The sequence below is a fragment of the Trachurus trachurus genome (assembly GCF_905171665.1).
Source record: "Trachurus trachurus genome assembly, chromosome: 13".
Classification (NCBI taxonomy): Eukaryota; Metazoa; Chordata; class Actinopteri; order Carangiformes; family Carangidae; genus Trachurus; species Trachurus trachurus.
Window position 1 is genome coordinate 24,940,310 of NC_139892.1, and position 24,917 is coordinate 24,965,226.

The following is a 24,917-nucleotide window of genomic DNA, read 5'->3' on the forward strand; positions in this document are numbered from 1 at the left end:
GTGTGACAGTTTATTAGATGAGGATTGCGCTTGTGGTTGTTGCTCCGTCAGAAATGGATGGCCGACTGTGACCCTGAGCTCTGATGAAAGGCAGACACACACGTCTGCAGCCCATTTCACAAAGTAACCGGATTAACTCGTGGCGAAACTGCACCCCAACAAAGGCATAGAGGAAAGGGTTCAGGCAGCAGTGTGACAAACCCAGGCTTTTGGTAACCTCGAGAGCTACTTGCAGTTGGCTGTAAGATCTACAATCTTTATATGAGATAACCTTAAGGTCTACCATAGTTTGAATCACTAGGGTGATGTTATACGGGAGCCAACAGAAGCAAAAGACAAGAGTGACGAGTAAAGCAAGTCGAATGGCTGCTTGCTTTGCCTGGCTTTTCTGACTGTGGCACAAAGTAACTACCAGTGCTGTGTAGCAGTAGCTCATGATGGCCAGAGGAAAGAAAAAGCAAACATGATCCAAGACTCTTTTGGTCAAAACCCAGTTGTGTGCATTGATTTCATAATTATAATAGAAACAAGAGAGCTTAGATGAGTTGGTTTGGTGGTCATCTACTACAGCAAGAAACACAACATTTGGAATTGATAAACCAAAACAGACCAGCCATAGTATGATGCATGTAAGATGCACTGTTTGTGGACGTCGACTTCGCATACTAGGGATAGCATGAACGATTGCCAAATACCGATCAAACCCGATGCAAGCGAGAAGTAAGCTCCCGCAGAGGAGGTTGAGATTTTTCATCAGGTCGATCAGCTTGCAGAGAAACACTCCAAATACCCAGCCAGTGAATTTGTCAACCAAACTGAAGGGAAATGTGAAAAGGAGCATTAGGTCAGCCAGGGCAAGGTGCAGCAGGTAGATCTCAGCAATTCGCAGGAGGCGCCGACGTCTCAGGAGGACGGTTATCATCAGGCCATTCCCCACTACACCCAGCAGGAAGATCAAGCTGTGAAACACCGGCTGGAACACAGCATCAAAGGTCTGCAGACCCAAATTCTCCTCATCACAGATGTAGAAGTCATCATCATAGTCGGTCAGGTTCCAGTCATCGTTGTATGTGGCATTGTAAGGATCATCTGGCATCTTCAAAATATAAAATGGGTGAGGGAAGTTTTAGTTACCTCTTCATCACAGTAAGAGAATCACTTTGTGTGCACATCTTAGTCAAATTATTGTTTGGCAGGAAACCCTGGAATAGGCCAGATTTTTTCACTTCCCCTTCACAGTGGCTGAACAAATATGGTGAAACATTCCACTTTGCCTGTGTAATAATAGCAGTAGTGAATAGTAATGACTTTCTTTCCCCACGCACCAACCATGATCTTATTATATGTGATGGAGAAGTCACTAACTATAATCTTTGAACACCAAACCCAAAATTTACATATTGTAAAAATATGAATAATTGTGATTTTGTACAATTATATTCATAATTTTACACAACACTTTGCATTCCATTTTAGTAGCAGAGTGTACAATATTATCATGTAAACAGAAAAAAATAATGTTTGAATTAGATAGGAGAGTAAATATTATATCAAGATGTAGTAATGTTCTTATCAGTTTCCCCTCTTTTAACGGATAATGGAAATTTTGATAAAGCAAAACGTTTGAGACTTAGATTATATAAACTAGCGTTACATCACTGCAGCCATTATCGTGTTATACTGGTCCTGGATCTGTTACTTTCTTTGAATGGTTCAACTGTATTATAAAGTTGTTTCCTCTTCAGTAAATTCATACATTTGTATGATATTAATAATGCAGATCATCAGACTGATATGTGTGGGTAAACCACTGTGATTTGGAATTAGATAGATAACTTATGTGTTTTTTACTTTCTACATCACTGTGATGACAAATTAATATCAGACTATTTGAAACCTATGAAAATTTAGAAAAATGTTAGATTTCTTCCTCGCTAATGACTCAACAGGAAAAAAAAAAAACAGTTTGCACCCTATGTGACAAACCCGCATAATGTTTAGGTGCTTTCAATGGATTGGAAATTCAGGTTTCTGTTATTTATGAGTAATATTTCTCAACTCAGTGACAACTTAAAAATGTTGTAGTTAAATCTCAATCATATGAAGCAGCCACATGTTGCTCAGTAACTTAAAACTTCTTGCTTTAAAATCACATGCTGCTGCTGAGATATAGAAAATGTTAGAATTACTTTCTGTCTTAAATAGTATAGGGTCTAGCCATTAGACAACCAAACATTTGACCACAGACTATACAACAAGAAGACTCAACCTGTTTACTATAACACACATTATTTTTCAGTCAATGAAATTGCAAACTCAACATTATTACATGTTCCACTTGAATATCTAAATTAAAACTAAATACCCGCTATGCTAATATAATGAACCTGTTTATGAGGCAAGAGTTCTACAGAAATGTAATTTTTCAATTTAACAATTTCTAATTTTGTTTTACCTCAAAAGTTGTCAGTGCCATGTAGGTTAATCCTGGTCACTTGAATGTATATAGTATCTCAAACTGCTGCGTGGTGAAATGTGTTACTTCCTGTTGCTGCCTCCTCTGATATATTTGCCTCGCTGATTTCTTTGCTGGGGGTATTGTTGCAGCTCAGGATGTGTTTTGGTAGAAACATCTCGAAACCGACAAACACTTCATGGCAGGCTCCTCATAATTGGCAAGAAACAACAGGAATGAAGGTTCATGTAGCCCCGCCCCAGTAGCTTTTGACAAACAACAGGCAACTAAACTGAACTAGTCCGATTAATTTAGGTATTTCTAAAAAAAACTACACACCCTTACAAATCTTACCTGAAGACCCAGCCATCCAACAACTGTATTACTTTGACCATTAACACCTGTCATCATCATCCAGTTTTATCACTGAAAACACTTCCATGTTCCTGACTCTAGCATTTACCACAAACACATCGCAGAGGTAAAACTTGACCTACATGTTTTAATAAGTCAACTTAGTAGTAAGTAATTTGGAGATACTTGGCTCCGGTTAGAGCAGTTGGCTTATGAGCTGACAGTTAATTTGCTACAGTTGCAAGTTGGTTCACCAAGCAAATGTGGGTGTGAAAAGGTATAAAGGGGTTGCAGTCTTAAATTCCCCGTAGTGGGCTCATATTTTTTAAACTAAAATGCATTGATTTTCATGTGTATCTGAGGTTAAATTTCAGGTTTCCACTGAAATGAGAATACTTACTGACAACAATCTCATTTCCCTCTGTGATTTACAGTTAGAAACTACAATACTCGTTCCCGCTTTTCACTGTGTGGGTGAACTTTCCATTGAGAATTAGTCATAATTTACTTAACTGTGTCTAGACAACACAAGCTCCTATATTCACTGTCACTGTGAAATGTAAAGTGATTAGAGTTGCTGCTGCCATCAATGTCAAAGTTGTCACTCAGCCTGGACCTGCCGCTTGCTTAGCATTTCATAAAGTTACTTCCTCCACAACAAGCTTATAGTTTTTATTATTGTAGGTCACCAGATTGATTATTTGCAGTAAACCACTATAATTTGAAATTAGATGAATGGTGATATGATTGCATAATGTTCTCTACAAAAACTATTTTAAAGCAGCTGAAAACCTGTGAAAAAGTTGAAAAATAGAACATACTGTCCTGCTTTCTTTTCATGATAAACATGTAGGATGTAAAACACTAAAATTCTTCCCCGCTGATTTCCCTGATGAGTCAACAGGAAAGAACCAGTTCACACTTGATGTAACTAACCCCGTTTAGTGCCTTCAACGGATCAGTAATTAAGTCAGTTTCTGTCATTTGTGGGTAGTGTCAGTTTCATAACAATTTAAAAATCCTTTAGTTGAATCTGAATCGTAGGAGGGAGCTACATCTTGCTCAAACCCTTAGACCTCTTGCTGTTTTAGAAAATATAATTGAAATAAATTACAACTGTACTTTCTTAAATACAGTAATAGATTATTGGAAGGTGTCCTTTCGCAGTTAAAGAACTTATTCTGACTTGACCTGTTGTTTACTGTAGGCTAACTCATTCTTAATAGAAATTACAAAATGCAGCACACTTGCTGGATTTGAATATCTAAATTTTGATGTGACAGACTCAAGACAACATGAATATGTTGAACAAACAAAAAATATACCTGTATATAGGCTATATTTAATTGTACAGAAATCTAGTTCTCTTTCAGTTCAATTGTTGTTTTGGATGTGTTTTTTCTTACTGTAATAATGACACAGAAACAATAGCCGATACCTGATTTCAATCAGGTCCCAGCTACAAAAAAACAAAACAAAAAAACAAACAGATATTGGTGGCTTGTTTGATTCAGGGTAGGGCAAAAATAAAAACATATTTTCTCATGTGTTGTCTTATCCAGTCATAGCCTATAGCTATCATTCAGTCAGTCATTCAACCAGTCATAGTCATAGCCTATAGCTATGACTAGATTTTAAAAAAAAGCTGGGTTTTTTTTTTGAATATTTTTTTTCTGTTTTTCTGAACAATATTTTTTTTCTGTTTTCCAAATTAATCTTTTCCTTTTTTTAACAGTTTTGCATAGATTACAAAGCTTTTAAGTTTTTAGGTAAAAACCGAAACAATATTTTGAAAGTTGTAATCATGTATTTGACTAAAGAATGTGATAACAAACAAAACATATTCTTGTTTTTGTATGGGTAAAGGCAGGGTCAAGACCTTTAGGTAACTTTGGTTGGACAAGTGGTGTGGTTATAGGGGTTAGGATAGTAAGTCTGAAAATGAAAGTAAGTCATTGTGATGCCCAATGAAATGAAGTCATGGAAACATGATTCTGTGTGTGTGTGTGTGTGTGTGTGTGTGTGTGTGTGTGTGTGTGTGTGTGTGTGTGTGTGTGTGTGTGTGTGTGTGCGTGTGCGAGTGCGAGTGTGAGTGTGAGTGTGTGTGTGTGTGTGTGTGAGAGAGAGAGAGGTTGGGGAGTTTAGGTTCCCGTTTCTTTCCTTTAACATTTAAATTCACCATGTAGGCTGTCACATTTTCTAGTAGCCTACTCCTCTAAACATCTTTCCTATTAGCCTACTTTGTTTAGGCTATGGTTTTCTCGCTCTCTTTACAATCGTAGGCCTTTCAACAGTCATTAACATTTTACACTTTAGTTTAGGCATCTGTAGAGCAGGCCTCCATATGGGTGAATGATTATTTTTCCTACCTTTATTTGGGCAATGTATCCTCCAGGATATATACGTAGGCTATGTGGCGGCCTGGGAAAACCCGTTGGAGCCAAAATAGGTGGATTTGATATTTTGTGTGATTCTGATACTTTGAACTCCCTACTACATCGTGGTGAATCAATATTTTAAGAAAACAAAACGTAAAGTACTTATTTTTATGTTTTTGTGGCGAGTAAGGCCTTTAATTTTCAGCTGAGCCACAGCACAGCTGAGCTGCAGCAACAGGCTAGAGGAGGAGAGGAGGTCCGTTGTTAGGTACCATTCAAGGACCCTCAGAAAGCAGAGAATCCCGTGATTCAGATGCTTTTTTACAGCTTGTCTTTATCATAAACGGTTTGGAAGTTATGTTGTTGATGTTTTGTAAAACACATGCAAGCGCCGATGATACGTTCGGTTTAGCATCTGTTCCCACGTGATTACACGCAGGTCCCTTCTTGTAGAGGCAAGGACCCTCGGAAAGCAGATCAGATCCATAGACAGATCTCTTCTTCTTCGTCTTCTTCTCATGTTCCCCACATAGACTGGTTCCGGCAGGCTGTTTACAGCTCGTCTCTATCATAAACGGTTCAGAAGTTGTTTAATGTTTTGTAAAACACTTGTCTTTAGAGGGTTAAAACAACAACGTTCTAGTTAAAGCAGATATCAGCTTCACGGCCGTTTCGGCTAATGCTGCGTTCAAGGCAGGCTTTTGAAACCGTAAGTTACAGCTTCAAGTCACAACTACGACTTGGTAGCGTTCCAGGTAACCCGTAGCTCGTGTTTTTACCATCCTGTTGTCTGTGAAAGTTCCCTATAACGGCCACTCGTAACTTCCGACCCGTGAACTCGTACCAGATCGAACTGGTATGACTTCACAGGAAGGAAAAACACAAAGTACGAGTTTCTTTGAACGCACCATGAGTTAGCAGCCCCCGCCCTTGTCAGGCATCAATTGGTCCTCGTGCTACGTCACCACATTCACGCGCATCCCTTGGCTGCACACACAGCCCTTCATGCCGTTCTCTCTCCTCATTGGATAACACTTGTATCCCACAAGGAAAATTTTCTCCTCGGGTTACAGCAGAGCAGAGTGACGGAGAGACTCGTGTTTAGGCTGAAATACTTCATGTAAGTGATTGCTGACGGAAAATAGGACTATTTAGGACTTATATTAACAAAAACATTCCACTGATATCTGCTTTAAAGCAGAAGTAAGTGATCCTGTCGTTTTGACTAACTTCTTGTCAGCCGATAGCAGTCCCTGCCCTCGTCCCCACGTCACCGCATTCACGCGCATCCCTTGGCTGCACACACAGAGAGGACCGCCCCTTTATGCCGTCCTCTCTCCTCATTGGATAAAGGTTGTGGGATACAAGGACAGTTTTCTCCTTGGCTTACAGCAGAGCAGAGTGACTGACAGACCCGTGTTTCAGACCAAACACTCTAAGTGCATGCTGTCGGAAGATATAACATGAAGACTTATATTAACACAAACATTCTGCTTACTTCTGCTTTAAAGCAATCTTTCTCACTTTTCAGTTTTTTGATTAAAATGCCCATAACTTCTGAAAGGGCTCAGTTATTCAAACCGCTATGAATGGCTGAAAACTTCTAGTTTATGGAAATACCAAAAAATGAAAATGTCAAAATCCCACCATGTGAAGGGTTTTCCCAGGTATAGGAAACATATTAAAACATGTATTGTAAACAATACTTTATAACACGGAATGAGACAGAACCCATTTAAGGGTTAAGGTAAAAAACCCTGATTTGAAATGAAATCAGCTGATTAGCTGGAGGGGGGCGGACTCAAATAGTGGGAGCCATCTTGGACGGCTGGTTGACAAGAGTGTTTCGTAGTCAGCTAAAAAATTGATTACACCTTTCAAACGCCACATAGGAGACCGGTTACTTCAGTTACCCCAGGTAAATACATGCACATCAACGCGATGTGTAGTTGTATGTAGTTCTTTATAAAATACATTGTTATTTCGTTGTGACTGTGTACAATTAATATTAAAAGTTAAATGTTAATTCGCCATCGTTAGCCAGTGTGCTAGCATGATAGCAGACCTAGCACGGCATCTGAATCGGCCGATATTAGTTGGTGATTAACATCTCCTCTGGGTTTTTTTTTTGTTATCAGTGGAAAGTGTATCATCGATCATTTGCAATAATGTCGTAACATGTCGCCTGGGTAAATATTTCCCCCCTCGATCTGGCATTATACCATCGATTACCGAAGGAGCTCAACATTAGCATGGGGCTAAGCTTCGTGTGCTAAGTTAGCTGGCCAGATGTCGGGGTTAGCGGTGTTTTAGCTCAGCGCTAGTTTGCCTTCTAGTTAGTGGGATTAAATATCGCTTATTTGTGTATTTGTCCACTTGACATCTCCCACGGTACAGTTGGGGTAACATAATCTGATGACGGATGTTATTTGAATGTCCCCATCTCGACGCAGTTTTCATATTGTTAGCAAAGGGCAACTAAACAACATCACCGCCTACCACTGCGTCGGCTAACTTTTGACGTAGGCCAGCCTCCACTGTTACAGCTATCGATTGGGTTTAAATATTGTCTTGATGCGTCTCTCCATCTTCTCGGAATGAAAGTAGTCTTTCCCCCTTATGGTTTCATTTAGTTGCATATTTCCTCAGCCAGTGTGCGGTCTCTAACATTGTGTTTTATGTTTCAGGGTTGGAAGAACCTCAGAAAGGACGCGGCGGCTCAGTGTAGCTCAATGAGATGGCTAGCTGAACAGTTGGTCAGCGCTAGTTAAGCCCTCCTGGTGTTGTATGGTTTCCAGAGAACATCAGCAGATCTATGCTAAGACCTAATTTACCGAAGGAGTCTATGGTTAGGAGTCTTGTGAAAAGCGAACAGAGGAGTTTCTCGACACTTGATGTCCGAGAAATAATATTTATTGAGAACCTGCAGAGACAGAATATTTGGACACTTGACAGTCAAAACAATTAACAAAAGTCTCTAGAAGGAAAGACAATCTTACAGTGGTCCTAGCAGAGTGGACTCACTTCATCCAGAGACTGGTAGAGATTTTACTTGCTATTGGGACAGAGAAGTAAACATGAGTACCACCAGGACAGAGAACCCAGTGATTTTGGGCTTGTCTAATCAGAACGGACAGCTCAGAGGCTCAGTGAAGCCTGCTGGAGCACCAGGTGGAGGAGGAGGAGGCCCCCAGCAACAGCAACTTAACCAGATGAAAGGCACAATTAACAATGGTAATTCCCAGCCAGCCCCAACAACAAACGCTGTCATCAAGTAAGTTGTTTGATAGTCGAGAGACACAAATTTGGACTTGGATTTTTTTTGTTGGCTCAAGTATTACCAATTGTGTTGTTACTCAAAAGAACTTGTATTTTTCCACAGGCCTGGAGATGACTGGAAGAAAAATTTAAAATTGCCACCTAAAGATATGAGAATGAAAACTTCGGTGAGTACAAGACTGGTTACCAATCTGAAAGTTATCCAATTGTTTTCCTTATTGTGGCTTGCACAGGTCCAGTCAGAAATCAATTGTCCATTTTTCTCAAAAGGCAAACTATTATAAAGGTGTTGGACACAAACATTTTCCATTGTCTTGTTTATTTAGAAAACAATTCCCTCCAGTAATATATGCATCAAGTGTTAAGTGGCAGGTTGTGTAACAGTGCCACTTGTGTACTCGGTTATGGTCAACATTGCATCTACTGGAGTTGAAGACCTGCTACTCTACTGTGCAATTTTAACAAATTGTAGTTTTCAAACACTTTATTACCCTATTCTTTGTGTAACTGATATGATATGGCTTACTGTTATTAAACGGTGACAATTCATTAATTGGATTGTCATTGTTTTACACATTAATACAATTTTCATTTTATGACTCAAATACTCGTTTTGTGATGATTACAGGACGTGACTGCAACAAAAGGCAATGAATTTGAGGATTATTGCCTAAAGAGGGAGCTGCTCATGGGAATCTTTGAGATGGGCTGGGAAAAGCCATCTCCAATCCAGGTAGATTCAGACACAACATGGCTGTTTTGCCGCTTGTAACCTAAAGGCGATGTTGATGTGTTTTAAAGAAGTGCATGGTTTGATCATTATAGTCGGATGTATTTGAAGCATCCTGCCAGCACTTCCAGTTCTTAGGCCATTAACCAAAAATATTCTGTGGTGTATTTGCTAAATTAAAACCATAAGAAATAATTTGATAAATGATTGCTGTCTACCACTGATTGTCTCACTCTTTTCACTACATCAATACATAACGTGTTGCTGCAGAAATAGAAAACAGGAGTTTTCTGATTAGAATTTTAGTTCCTGTGTCAGTGTCAATTTTGATCGGTACAATTACACAGCCATTCATAGTTATTAAAACAAATTGTAATCACTTGTCAAACCTGCCTCAAATCTATCTATCAAATCTATACTGTTTTGATAACAAAATGCCTATAAATATTCCCATCAGCCTCGGCTGTAATTTTTGTTGTCTCAAGTTGGTGAATGTCACAATCATACCAACAAACTATCGACATACTCGCATTATCAGCATGCATTTTGTATGTTGGCATGAAGGCAGCAGCATCAATTTGCTGAAGAACAGCCTAAATGAATGATGAACTAGAATAACTATATCTTTCCCCTGTCCGTCTACAAGCACATGTGATCGCCTGTGTGTGCTCTCCCACGCTCTAACCAATGAACTGTAACTTAAAAAGTTAATAATTGACATTTCATCCTGTCACTATATGTAATTGAGTTGGAGGCACCTTGGCATTGAGTCTCTGAGCATATTTGTTTTGAGCAGACATTTGCAGGTGCACAAAATGCAGACTTCACCCAGCCATAAAAAGTATTGTTGTGTATCAACATGTTATTGCTGCTTTGTGTACAGGAGGAAAGCATTCCCATTGCACTGTCAGGAAGGGATATTTTGGCCAGAGCCAAGAATGGCACGGGAAAGAGTGGAGCCTACCTCATTCCCTTACTTGAACGCATCGACCTGAAGAAGGACTGCATACAAGGTGAGAGAGACAGTTTTCTGCTGTAGTTTACAGTAAATGTCAGAAGGACCATACCTAAGACGCATCTAATCTCAGTCCTTTCAGGAAATGGGGATGGGATGGAATGGGATAAAAATTACACAGATTAAAATAATAAAATCTATAATGCCAACGTCTGCTAACCATTCACAGATGTTTTTGAGGTCCTTCAATCACACCAAAATACTAGTTGAATGTTAATTTATGTCCCAACCTCATAAACCTTTTTGATTGTCTTGGACTGCTTTGACAGCACAGTAAATATCTTAAAGATTAATTTTAATAAAAATAATTGTTAGTAGTTACCCCATTTGCATGATTACATTCAAATAAACAAATTCATCATCAATTACAAGATCATTCGCTGTGTGCAACACAGCTTTCTCTGATAATACAAATCATCAGGGTAATCTCACTCTTCCTGTAATTGTTGTGGTTATATTTTTAATGTGTACAAATTAAAGCAGAAGTAAGCGGAATGTTTGTGTTGATATAAGTGTTAAATAGTTATATCTTCCGACAGCAATCACTTATATAGAGTGTTTGATCCGAAACACGGGTCTGTCAGTCACTCTGCTCTGCTGTAAACCGAGGAGAAAACTTTCCTTGTATCCTACAACCTTTATCCAATGAGGAGAGAGAACGGCATAAATGGGCGGTCCTCTCTGTGTGTGCAGCCAAGGGATGCGCGCGAATGTGGTGACGTAGGGACGAGGGCGGGGACTGCTAACTCCATCGGCTGACAGGAAGTTAGCCAAAACGACCGGATCGCTTACTTCTGCTTTAAGACTATAACTTGACTGAGTTTCAAAAAACGTGAATACTCATGAGAATGAGTCTGTTTTTTCCAGCTGTGGTCATAGTGCCCACTAGAGAACTGGCTCTGCAAGTAAGCCAAATATGTATCCAGGTCAGCAAACACATGGGTGGAGTGAAGGTAATGGCAACCACAGGTGGAACCAACCTACGTGATGACATCATGAGACTTGATGAAACAGGTACTTAACCATCTACACAAATTGTGTCCCCATGATGTTGACACTCAAATACTCTAAATATTAATGGTGGTACATAAACTCAACATTTTAAACAGACTAATTTATTGACTTGAGCTCAACATGACTGTGTTGATTAGGGCTGCAACAACGAGATAAATTGTTTATTAAAGTGTTGGTAATGAATTTCATTATATCGATTTGTTTTGTAACGCGTTTTCAATGTGTCACTATGTCGCAGAGCTGTTCACTTCATGTAGATTAAAGCATTAAGAGTGTAGTGACGAGTTGTACCTACCAGCACGAGGCATTAATGCAACTCGACGGATGCAACTGTCTTAAAACGCCATAAAGGAAGAGCAGAGCATGCCGGTAGACCGCCAGTATTTTGAAACGTGACCAAGGCAAAATGACAAATATCCATAGATGTACATTGTAATTTCTGCTGCATCTTTCAAGAAGTGGCGACACAGACGGGGCTGAGTGAGTTACTATGGTAACCGTGATGCTCTGTGTCTGTTTCTCTTTGTAACTTTCTCACATAATTTAAAATTTTTGTTTAGCATAATTACAGAGTCTGTTTTTTAAGTATGAACAAATCATGTGCTGGTGCAGGAGTGCAACCAGCAGAAAAGTCAGTTTAGAGCCAGATGAAATCTGTAATGTTGAAGAGATGGAAATTAAAAATGCTTATTAAAAAATCTGATTCATTAATTAATCGGCCGATTTATCAATTATTAAAATAATCGTTAGTTGCAGCCCTAGTGTTGATTGATTGTTGCATAATATGCCGTGCAAGCAGATAGAAACTCCATCTGTTCTGTGCTTCCTATCAAATGAAGGCATTATCATTTGAACTATGAGCTGTGGTTTTATATCTTGTGGCTCTGTTTCTGATCTCTGCAAAGATTTTTATTATTTTGAGGCCCATGGGATGGATCAGACCGTCTCATACATTAACTCTGGAAAGTAGTCTGAGCTTATCAAACACTCATAGCCATGTCATTTTTGGTTGGAAACTGGACTGTACTACTTAATGGTGTCATCATGAAATCATAATGAGGTTGTGTTTTCTTCTTGTTGAAAGCCCTAATTATTCACTACAGTGTTCATTATTCTCGGGTGTCAGAAAACATTTTTGAACATGTCTCTGGTTGCTAGATTTTAGATTTACAGTCTTTTGTCATGTGTGAACATTGCCAAATAATTTGAGGGTTTTTTGGAAGTGGATACAGCTTTCTGTATTGCAGTGTTGTCAGTGGTCAAATATTCCCAATATGATTGTTTAAAAAAATTAATGAATAAATAAAAAATCACATTTGACTGAGACAACACTTCCAATCCCTGATGCCTTTACTGTGTTTTTTTTTTTTCACCAATGTTTTTTAAAATCTGTTTTATAGTACATGTGGTCATTGCCACTCCTGGGAGGATCCTCGACCTCATCAAGAAAGGAGTGGCAAAAGTCAATCAAGTGCAGATGATTGTTCTGGATGAAGTGAGTTAAATTGTTTAAATTTACTTAATATTACTAAATTATTTTTTTTCATTTTGTTTAACCTATATTGTTTCTAAATAAACTAGTGTAGATGATTCTCAGGTGACCTGTATTTCCCTCCATGTCCCCAACAGGCTGACAAACTTCTGTCTCAGGACTTTGTGGTCATGATGGAGGAGATACTGGGCTTCCTGCCCAAACAGAGGCAGATCCTGCTTTATTCTGCAACCTTTCCTCTCAGTGTGCAGAAGTTTATGGTACAGTTTTTGCTGATTTTTATTTGACTGCCCGTCATCTCAATTGGCTGATACAAAAGCTACCCTTTTATAATGTTTAGCACAACCAGAATATAACTGCTATTGTTTTGTTCTTTACCTGTTATAGAATTCGCACTTGCAGAAACCCTATGAGATCAACCTAATGGAGGAGCTTACACTGAAGGGTGTGACTCAGTATTATGCTTACGTAACTGAAAGGCAAAAGGTCCATTGCCTTAACACCTTGTTCTCCAGGGTAAGTGTTGCCTCTGTGCACTTCATGAAGCTGTTTTTAATTAACTGGCCTTAGCTGTGTCAAGAGTTGAGCACCAGAAAAGTCCAGGCAAACTGCAGGCTTTTAATGTCTGAGCAGAAATGTCATGTTGTCTAAAGATCATTTTTGTTCTAAACATTTATATCACATTGGACTGTATTTTAGAAATGTTAATTAGATTGGAAACTTCAATTCAAGAAATTAATTCATCAAGATTTATATTCTTCTTTTTTTTTTTTCTTCCTTTTTTCCCAGCTCCAGATCAACCAGTCTATAATCTTCTGCAACTCCTCTCAGAGAGTGGAGCTCCTTGCCAAGAAAATCTCCCAGCTTGGTTATTCATGTTTCTACATTCATGCCAAGATGAGACAGGTCAGCCTAGAGTACTGCCTTAGAAATACTTGTTTACCAGCAGAAGGCCCCAAAATACACAGGTGGCAACAGATGCATGCCAGAGCAGCTGCTACTGTTGGTGTCAGTGTGCATGAAAGAAATGCATCAAGTAGACATACATGTGCCTTTATTTTATGTGCAGATACAGTTCACACGTATGCTCTATTTTTGGAGCAGTGCTGCCACTGCCTTTTTTTTTTTTTTTCCATGATGAGAAACACTCGTGTTGACACCTGGGGTAACTGAACAACATGCACAAACAACTTTGGGATTGCCCCACGTTGTTTGTCGTCTACTGTTATAGATCACATTGAAAACAAATGTATTCACCTCACAGCCTTGTTTTTCAGTTCAGCTATTACTGTATAAAGGTTTAACAGAGTACTAATGGAGCTACACACAGTCAATACAGTGCAGGACCTTATGAGGCTTACACAACATGCTGCTGTGCATCTTTTATGGGTGAATGTGGGTTCTGAATGCACTTTGCTCTTTTCAGGAGCATCGCAACCGTGTGTTCCATGACTTCAGAAACGGCCTGTGTCGGAATCTTGTCTGCACTGGTAAGTGTCAAAGTTATTTGTTTAAATCACAAATGTAAGCAAACATGCAGAGAGAAAAATGTCAGACAAGGCAAATCAAGGTTGCAGCAGGACATACTGTTTATACAGAATGAATATAACATTTGTGGTGGAAAGCGGCATAGGTGCCTAAATAAGATCAGGCTGCTACAAATCCTGTTAAGGTGTCACAGTTTGCCCATGCTGGGCTCGCATTGCCTGTGGGCAGCACACCAGCACTGAATTATTTGGAGTGTGCTGTTGGTCTGTTGTAGTAAATGGAGGGTTTTGCTATCATGATAACATTGTGAGTTAAAAGAAAGTGAAACCAAAGTGAGATAGTGGGGTCGTTTAAGGCTCAGTCATTTCAAATTGGTGTTAAAGTTTGGTTTTCACTTCCAAGTTGAAGTTTAAGGTCTATAGAACAATTTGAGTCCGAGTGTCAAACACACATAAAAAATGGCCTCTAGGGGGCGCCGTAAAATATGTAAACTGCTACAACTTTTGATCAAGCATTTGGTGATCAGATTAAAAATAAATACACTTTTAGCCCAATATATTAAATGGACACAAGCAAAATTGTGCTTTTTTGAAGATAAAGTCTGGAAATGTCCTCAAAGTTGCTATGAAACATGATTTTTAAAGTTATTGTAAATGAAGGCTGTGTAATGACTCAACTGGATTTAAGATTGGTGCTCAGAATATCCCTATAGCATAAAGATAGCTGGGATACCCATACACAAATATGGCTGCATATAGCCTACGACGTGATATGAAGCACCCAACTTGCATGCCTTTTGTTATTGTTGCACTTCTTAATTATTTTGCTGCTATCAACCCTGGGTTGCATTAAGAATGTCTGAAAATCAACTCAAAGAAATCAGGAGAAAGCAGCATAGTAGGACCCATCCTGCCTCATTCGTATAAATCTGTACCACCTGTGGGCCGAAATCTTGTTACCCAACCTCCAGTTAAAGTTGTGCAGCCAGTGGTGAGAGGTTCATTTGATACAGAGAGAAAGCATGAAGAGGCATGGATGAATGCAGTAAATGACACCTGGAGTCATCCCTATGTTCCCCACTTTGTGGGACCGGGGAACATAGAACCCTTTTTTAAAAAAAAGGGTCCTATGTTCCCCTCCGTGTCCAGACCGGAGAACATAGAACCCTATTTTAGAAAAAGGGTCCTATGCCCCGCTTTTCCCCAAAAGGACCCGGGGAACATGCAATTTTTGTACCCATATCTGGAAGAGGAGTTGTGAGTGACTTTGCCTATATTTGAGTGAGAAGTTGAGTTGTGACTTTGAGTAAGAAGTGTAATTGTCCCATTGGTTGGGTTTAGACAATGAAGAAGGGGGTTGGTTAAGTTTAGTACAAAGACCAGGTAGAGGCTAGACAGGCCAGATAGAGTCCAGAGAGAGTCCATCAACCAGCAACAACAAGAAGGACTGCTTTTGGTCAGGCAGCCTTCTCGGTGAGAGCTACTCACACCTGGAATACTCTTCCAGTGCAGCTCAGGGAGTATGACACTTATCTTTCTTTTAAAGCAATACTAAAGAACTTTCAGTTTTGGTTGAGTTTGGCGGCGCCTGTGGACCAAAGCGGTAGTGTTTTGCCTGAAGGAAGACTCAATTTCCCATGAACATTAGCGTGAAGCCCTGTAAATATCCTGCATTAAAATTAACAGACATCAAAACTAAGTTTCTGTTTCCAGTGGATCATTTCAAAGTGAAAACACAAACATAATCCATTGCTAAAGTGCCGTTTTGCCTGTTCCCTCCTTGTTGTGACTCGCAAGTGAAAGTAAAGTGAGAGCAGGGTTCCTACCATGCTCCTCAAAGCTGCTTAGTGCCAGAGAAAGAGATACAGACCCCCTCAGACCATGACAGAGGTGTCATTCAACTTGTTGTAAGTCGATGTATCATCACAAAAGTTATGAAAATATTGTATGAAGGTTGAAAAGTTACTTAGTGCTGGTTTAAAAGAAATTTAAAACTATGGTTGAGAGATGGTCAAGTATGTGACCATCTGTTCTGAAACTGTAATGAAGGTATTTTATTGTATGCACTGTAATATATTGTATTGTATACTGTACTTTATAAGTAGGCATAGTACTGTTTTGTGTTTGTTTATTTTTTAATGCATTTTTAATTATTGTAGTGCTCAAGTCACCTGCCAGACTACGGTTGAAAATTAGCCAACATGGCTAAACCGGCATGTTTACAGAAATGTTTATTAATGTGCATTGTCTCTGTATATTTAAACCAATAAATTCAAATTCAAACAGCAGGGAACATAGGACTCTTTTTTTGAAAAAAGGTCCTATATTTAGGGATGCACCGAATATTCGGTAACCGAATATATTCGGTAACCGAATATATTCGGCCGAATATTGCAAAAAAAGCAACATTCAGCCTTCGGTGGAATGAGCACAAAGCAAGGCCGAATATTAAAAAAAAAAAAAAAAGTCTGATAAATACGCGGTCGTGCGACGATCGAAACGGCAGCTTAAACCCCAGCTTTATTAGTAAGTGACTCCTACTGCTGGAAAAACAATAGCAACAAGAGCAGTGGGGGGAAAGCTGCACAGCGACCGTGCGCACTGTTGCACGTCGCTCCAAGAGCCCGGTGCGTCCTGTCTGCAGCTGAGACACGGCCACTGAGAGGCTGAGTGAGGGGACCGTTCCTGTAGGAACGCACCTTTTAATGAATCATTTAAAAACCAAAACACCCTGAACAGCATGCTGAGTAGGCTACGAAAGGGAGAGACGGCTGCAGCAGTTAAAACGAAAGTTCCTCGTCCCAGCATGTCGCCCACTCTGTCCGTGGCCGACAGCTTTTAAAACAGTGTTTCCCAACCTTGGGGTCGGGACCCCACGTGGGGTCACCTGAAATTCAAATGAGGTCGCCTGAAATGTCTAGTAGCCTAATTGATGAATTGAAAAAAATCTGACCAAGAAAGGTTAGGAACCACTGTTTTAAAAGACACTTGGGTTTTTTTTGGAATGTACTTGCATATCTTTCAGCACTCACAATGGGCCGATATAGGCCTAAATGAAAAACTTTATATAACTTGTTGTGCTTTTTTGATGAGCAACTGGAATATTCAAAAACTGTCAGAATAGTCAAACATTTACTTTCTTTGAAAATTAAGTTTAAAAAAATATTTTATTTAAAAACTTTATAACTACTTTCGGTATTCGGTATTATTCGGTATTTGGCTTCGGCCAAAAAATGCCATTCGGTGCACCCCTACCTATATTCCCAGGTAACAGTGGGGAACATAGGACCCTTTTTCAGAAAAAGGGTCCTATGTTCCCCAGTATGTACTGCGACCGGGGAACATAGGACCCTTTTTGGAAAAAACGGGGAACATAGGACCCTTTTTCAAAAAGAGGGTCCAATATTCCCCTATAGGGGAACATAGAGGGTGTCATGGGAGCGTTCCTATGTTCCCCAGGTTCTATGTCAATTCTGATTTAGAAAGTGGCACTCCAATGTGTTCTTCATCCTGTGGCAAGGTTAAGAGGGCCCGGGCGGGCTTCTAACCCCAGACTCCCGGGTAAGAGTCATGCATGCTAACCACTTGGCCAAAGGGACATCCCTTCGGCCATGTAGCCAGGGTGCATGATCAACTGGAGGCATAGTGACAGGACCCGTCAACTGTCACAATTCCATGCTGCTCGATCTGATGTTGTTGGACAGCCGGAAAAAAGCATTGAGGCCCTCCTGCCACTTTTTCATGACAAAGCAGCAACCCCAGAAATGATTCACCATGGAATGAACCTGGTGAAAAAAATACACTGAGCACCTCAACCCACAACAAGTCCCTGTGATGGAAGTGGACCAACCCCTCTATGACTTTGCAAAAAAATGCAGTGGACCTTCCCTGACATATGTTAAATTTGGTTAATCTAATCAAAAGTTGTAGCAATTTACATATTTTGCGGCGCCCCCTAGAGGTCATTTTTTTTTATCTGTGTTTGACACTCAGACTCAAATTGTTCTATAGACCCTTAACTTCAACTTGGAAGTGAAAACCAAACTTTTAACACCAATTTGAAATGACTGAGAAAAATTACACATGCATCCGACCCCACTAAGACCCTTAGTTGGGTTGTGACAATACATGCACCTGCATTGTTTTTTTTGTTTTTTTTTATGTTGGTGGCAGCTGTACATTTTACATTTTTCCTATGAAATGTTTGGTTAGGTTTTGATTTCTTGTTTTGTTTCCTCTAGACCTCTTCACAAGAGGAATTGACATTCAAGCTGTGAATGTTGTGATCAATTTTGACTTTCCCAAGCTGGGAGAAACATACCTTCATCGCATTGGTAGATCTGGTAAGAGCCCATATCTGCTATGTTTTATTTTATTCCTTCAGCCATTCTCAAGTAAATAATTGTTCTAATAAAATTCCTTAACCCTCACCTTGTTTCGAAATATCCAGGCCGCTTTGGACATCTGGGTCTCGCCATCAACCTCATCACTTATGATGATCGCTTCAACCTGAAAGGGATTGAGGAGCAGCTTGGAACAGAGATCAAGCCCATCCCTGGCATCATTGACAAGAGCTTATACGTGGCAGAGTACCACAGTGAGAGTGGTGAAGAAGTCAAGCCATGAGCCAGTGAGTACTGACATTGACTGACCATGCACACATAGTTACTTTTATTCAGGGTGATTAAATTGCTTTTCTGGTTCCTCCTCATCTGCCCTTCTGTCACTGTAACCAGTTAAACACACAGGCCAGAATAAAAGATTTTATCTTTTGACTGATCAATGGCAGCCAGTACATTTTGCTGTGCTTGTGCACTGCTTTCTGCTCATGCTTGGGCGCTGATCAATGAGTAATTTATCCATCATTATTGTCGCTGAGGTTTTCCTGCTTTGCCAAGTTAAACATGCTCTGTGAGAAAAGTGCCTTACCTTTTTTTTTTTTTTATGTGACAAAAGGAGATGAGCAGAAATATTAGAATTACCAGTGGGGGGTGGGTCTCAGTTTTTTCTTTAGCTCTGATCTAAGTAATTTTCCACACATGAGTTATTTACTTATACTGGGTTTAATGTGACACATAAGTTGTTGAATTTTAAAAATGCATCCGAAACATGGTGCATTCAGGAGTCTCATTAGTCTGGAGGCTCTGATTCAGTGCTATTCAATGTGGCAGATGAGTTGTTGCCTTGTCAGTAAAGTACCTCCTGGCACTGTTTACTGAACACACCCATTAAACATTGACAGTGGAAAGAGGGCCCTTGTTTTCAGTAACTGGTCAAACCTCCTTTGGCATCATTAAAGCCAAACAGAAGCTTCCAGTAGCTGATCCCAGTTCTGCACAATGTTCAGACACTTACATTATCATGTTAGATAGATGTTTTGAACTTAATAACTTCAAATTATTTTTCCCATCAATGATGGAGAGCTGTCCAGGCCCAGAGGCAGGGAAGGCCCATGCCACCATGTTGCCTCCACTGTGCTTCACCTTTGGGATGATATTTTCATGTTGGCATGCAGTGACATTTTTTTCCAGTACGAAATGTTCCTCCCCAGTAATTCAACCGTAGTTTCATCAGCACATGAAACACTTCCTCAGTGCCGAGTCAAACTGCTCTTTGGCAAACATGAGGTGCACTGATGTATTTTGAAAACCATGCTCCATGATTTACATATAGGTGACTCATAAACATTTCACCAGTCCTTTACGTTGTGATGTAATACCTTAGGTTCTTTGTTACATTACTGATCATCTTGGTTTGTTGCTTTATGAGTCTCTTAGTTGGACACCCACTTTTAGGGAGAGTATCCCCCAGGCAAAATTTTAGTCAATGGCAAGTCCACTTCTGAAATTTCTTTTTTCTTTTCTGTTTTTTTTTGTTGGTGAGCCATGGTTCACATCAGGCTGTTGTGAACAGCAAACTCGATGTGTTTGTTACTTTTACTAGTGCTGGACGATATAGAAAAGAATCATATAGATTTAGAGAAAAGAAAAAAAAAAACATACTGCGGGAGCCTCGCAGTTGAAAGCGGAGCGGCTGTGCTCCAGTCAGACTCTTTTTTTTTTTTTCTCAGATATTTTGCATAAAAACACAACACACAAATGATGTCAGGATTGAAGCTGAACGTGTTCGCTCACTAGTGGTAGCAAGCCGTAACAACATAAGGCAGTAGATTTAAAGATATGGCCTGTTTTATTGAGCAATGTTTGGTGCCTACAGGGTTGCATGCGCCACTGCAACCATCAAAAGCCGAATTGTGATAAAATGTCCGGATCGTGAGTTTTCATGAGTTTTTGATCGTCATCTACTTCATTTCTGTTCATCATAGAATTCCCAAATTCACACATACGGTGTGTTGGTGTCTATTGTCGTCATTAAAAAAAATCAAACATAAAATTACGGTTTTGGTATCACTCTGCCTCTTCATCACACCGCTGATCCAAACAGCTGATGGGCGGAGTGATATAGCGCGTCCCAGAGCCTACCTGTGTGGAGTACTGAGTGAGTTGGTTAGTTCCAGATAAACAAACTTTTTTCCGACCAGCTGATGCATTGTAAATATTCTTGAACAGGTGTATTATTTTGAGACGGAACTTCTCGTAGGCGGCGAAAATACGCTGATTAATTGTCCCTCATTGAGAGCCGTTTACTGCCTGTGTCTCGGTGCAGCGCGATGCGCCGGTGTTTCTCAGTCGGGGGGAGCAGAGACCTTTCTACTGCAGATATTATACTTAATGGCCATTTGTACCTCATACAACCCCACTTCAAAAAGCTGAACTATCCCTTTTTAATCTACATGATGGGCTATAATGAAAAAGGAAGGGATACTGTGTTTTTTTATCAAACTTTTTATCGACCCACCACGTGTCTATTCATCAATATATATTGTTATTGAATTATCGTCCAGGCCTGGCTCCTACCCACAGCTGCAGTCCTGTTTCATTGTTTGAACTCAAATAGGTTTTTGTTGATTCCATTAGGTGAGGGTTTTACCTTCTTTTATGGATTAGTGCAAAACAATGATTTGTGTGGATAAAATACATGGATTGTTCATATTCTGACCATATATTAAACCTACATAACTTAATGTAATTCCAGAGGGTTCACATACAGAATGGGTAAATGCAGTGTTTGGGGTTACTTTTCTTTTATGGCAAGAAACACAATAGTGTTGAAATGATTTCATTAAACAGCAGTGAATAAATGATTGGAATTGGTCTGTAGCACTTAAAACTGTTTAGTAATGGCAACAAGGCATACAGATGTAAATGGGGCTTCAATAAGTTAATTGGTCTAATGTTCCCATTTCTCTCTCTCCCTCTCTCCAGATCAGTCCATCCTCCATTCCCCTTTGTTCCTTTTTTCCCCATCCCCCACCCAGCCCCCCCTCGTCCTGGAGTCCCCCCCCCCCTCCCCTTTTTTTTTAATGTACAGTTTCTGTCTGTCTTCCTTTCTTGGACGCCACCATGAGGAATGTGTATTTTGATGGACGATTTTTGGAAGAACTCATTTGCCTTTCTATAGGGCTCTGTGCTGCACCACCACATCTGAAGACATAAGCACCGGGAGGAAAGCATGGGACCAAGTTGAAAATATCAAATGCACATTGTGATGATTCATATCCATCAATGACACAAAGCCAGCACCAACAAACCCCTATATGACACCCTCCATTCTCCACTTTTTAGTTTGGAAGTTTTAACCAATTTGTATCAAGTGCCTTAACAAGCAGTTCAACTCGTTCTAAAGTAATAACTCTGCATTATCCACCATCTTGCTCACTTCATACCACATACACATTCACCTAATTGAAAAGTCTTTACACTAAGTTAACGTCTGACCACACAGGTGAATGCATAACTGTCTTTGGTTGTGTCATCCGTTTGCAAGGAATGGAGATAATTAGGAGGGAGGTTGGTCCAAATTATCCTTTTTGCTGGCTTGGCTGCACTTGAGTCTGGCTGATAAATGAGGACACACTTGGATTTTTCCATGGACAGAGATGCTGGATATTTTCCAAGAGACAGCCAGACTGTCCAGTTGCTTGTGAAGAAGTGTGTGCTTCTTAAAGACCCAGACCCTTTCCTCTGTCTTCAGCATCAGAACACTAAAAATGAATAAGCAGCCTCTCAACACCATGAGTCATGAGGATTCCTGTTTTGGTGGTGCATATTTGGAGGGAACGCTTTTTTCCTTTTTTGTCCTGTGTTTCACCTTCCTATGGATGGCCATACTTAATTCTGCAAGACGTGCAGCAGGCGTGGGGTGCACCACACACCTTGTGTATATACCTTCATTTTAAGATTGTTTTAAACAAGTACAAAAGGCTGGCTGACAAACTGCAAAGCTCTCCCCCCTTCTCTCTTGTTAGCACTGGAGACTTGTTTCTTTAACTGCCAGTTTGTTTGATCTGCAATATTGGCCTGTGACTTTATTTATAATTTTAAAAATTGCAGAATTTATTAGAACCTAAAACATTTAAATGACCTTGTGCATGAAATGTATTTGGAGGCAGAGTTCATTACTGATAATCTTTTAGCCCCTCCAACTTTGATGGCTAGTGCAATTCTTCAAAGCTGCACTTAAACTGAGATTGTTTAAACTGCCGCCCTTATTCTCCTGCTACCAGTGTTAACAAGTGTTCTAGGCAGATGGCTTTGTTAAGCTTGTGCATTTGAGTAATGAAATCTTTGTTGTCACCAGCCTTAACTTGTGAAACTGACTCTTGAGACACTCACATCTCCAGTTGTTATAGTGAGTGTCATTATTGGAAGAGAAAATATTATTCTATCATGTAGTAGTACTACTTGCTGCAGTGCAGCTTAATTGGCAGAGAATTGATTTTCTGGGGGAGGTATTAACTGTTACGTTTATCTGTGCTCTTGAAGCACAGCTACATTACTTCACAAAAGTTGGGTACAATGCCGTGGTTTTATTCCCCCCCCTCCCCCTTTTTTTGAAGAATGTCAGCCAAATGCATCAAAATGAACCATCTGACCTAAAATGTAGCAGGAATTCATTCTCTGTGCATTGCAAGTTAGTAGGCTTTCCTAAAAGCAGCTAACAAAAGATGCTTTGCTAAAAAAAAAAAAAAGAAACAACCTGAGCAGGTTGGGCTGCACTTAACGCACAGAGATGGGTTCAGGCAATAACACTGACTGCACTGCTTTTTGTACACTCATGTCCCAAGGGGAGACGAGTGTACGTTGGTGCAGAACATTGAAAAAAAAAAAATGCCATTGTGGGGGAATGGGCATGAAGGAATACAAAATTACTGTTAGTCGGACTGCTTGTTTAAAAAAGAAAAGAAATTGGGCACCTCGGACTGCTGAGGCTTATTTTCCTGCCCTCTGTTGCTTTGATATTTTGGGTTAGGGTTGTGTATATTTTGGGTTAACTGTCTGCATCCGTATGCAACATAACAGCCTTGATTTGCATTAAGGCCCCCCTGACCATTTGTTTGGCCAGTCCGAGCCCTCTTGCAAATGAGGTTCCCTTTATTATGGTGAGATGCTCTCTTGACTGTTCTAATCAATGAGAAGTGTTGCTGCACATTTAATTTAAGCTCTTTTTAAAAGATAAGTGTGACAATGTTGATTAGTCAAAATTGATCCTTTTTATTTCTCATTGGTTAGGACTGTGATCCTTGTTCTCTTAATTCTGCTGTTGCCCCTGAAATACTTGCACATCTAATTCGGCTGTTAGGATTTTTATTTTCTCTTTGGGTGGGGGGGTCTGTTAAAAGTATTCAAATTAATTATGCATTAGTTAAGAGAACAGGGATCTAATTGTGCAGGCACTTGGCAGCTGTCTGTTTTTTTTGTTGTCAGGCCACTGGCAGTAATTGCCACAGCAAATGCTTCCAAGGCTAAAATCAAGGACCTTTTGAGGTTTCATGAATTGTTACCTTTTGATTGGATGCTGTGTTACTGCCTGTGGCTGTCAACTTGAGAACCTTAAAGACTGAGACAAGAGCATCTTGCCCTAGATTGGGTGACTAATTGGAGAGTTTGTGCAACCAAATTGTCTCATTCTTTAAGGTCTTTTTAAAAAATCAAAAGAAAAATTGTGGGTGGGTTAAATTAGTGTACTTGCTGCCCTGATGCACATGTTCATCCTCTTTAATAGTTGTGACACATTCATGATCACACAGCTTTTGTGCTTCAAAGAAAAATAAAAACAATTGGCCCTTCAGTCACTTATCTATTGAGGAGGATATGAGGAGTCCTTCAGGTATTTCTCTTGGAACTGATGCATCAGTAAAAAAATAACATGGGGAGGAGCCTTTTGGCCTAAAAAAAAAAAAAGATGACAAGATCTAATGATCCAAAGTTATGACAATGGGTATGAAAAGGTCGGGAAAGAAGTTGCCCTTAGATTTGGATTCTTTATTTTATTTTATTTTTTCAACTGAAATGTTAAGTGGAGTACACGTAATTTAAAAGAGATCCAAATTTAAGTGAAAATTTAAAGAGCTCTTTTTTGTTTTTTGTCAGAAAATTGGTCCTTACTTAATTGGCAGAGTTTTCAGTGAAGCTAGTTTTACAATGGACTTAAGTTTAAAGACTGTCATAAATTTGATTGGGGACGTTTTGTTGACAATAAAGCTCACTGAAATTTATTGTGTCCTTAGTGGTTTGTTTTCCTTGTTGAACACTTCTGTCAAAGCTAGGTGTCAGTATGTCGCGGCTGTACTGCGCTGATGTGTTTATATGA

General features: G+C 39.7%; 2 protein-coding genes across 2 annotated transcripts; one reads left to right on the top strand and one right to left on the bottom strand.

Annotated features, from left to right (window-relative positions):
• Positions 1-13: 13 nt before the first annotated feature.
• Positions 14-2,526, bottom strand: cxcr5 (chemokine (C-X-C motif) receptor 5; the record flags this gene model as incomplete). The annotated part of the gene is made up of 2 exons (XM_083984840.1): positions 2,456-2,526; positions 14-1,096 (listed from the first exon to the last, which is right to left on the bottom strand). The coding sequence occupies exons 1-2, from the start codon at positions 2,474-2,476 to the stop codon at positions 14-16; spliced, it is 1,104 nt and encodes a 367-aa protein (XP_083840966.1). The 5' UTR covers positions 2,477-2,526.
• A 4,461-nt stretch (positions 2,527-6,987) lies between these two features.
• ddx6 (DEAD (Asp-Glu-Ala-Asp) box helicase 6) lies at positions 6,988-24,822 on the top strand. Its single transcript, XM_083985216.1, has 14 exons — positions 6,988-7,105; positions 7,875-8,461; positions 8,570-8,633; positions 9,095-9,199; positions 10,080-10,209; positions 11,079-11,225; positions 12,626-12,720; positions 12,855-12,977; positions 13,105-13,233; positions 13,507-13,623; positions 14,144-14,207; positions 18,446-18,547; positions 18,655-18,834; positions 21,530-24,822. Exons 2-13 carry the CDS (start codon positions 8,265-8,267, stop codon positions 18,828-18,830), a joined length of 1,449 nt encoding a protein of 482 aa, XP_083841342.1. The 5' UTR covers positions 6,988-7,105; positions 7,875-8,264; the 3' UTR covers positions 18,831-18,834; positions 21,530-24,822.
• The last annotated feature ends 95 nt before the right edge of the window (positions 24,823-24,917 follow it).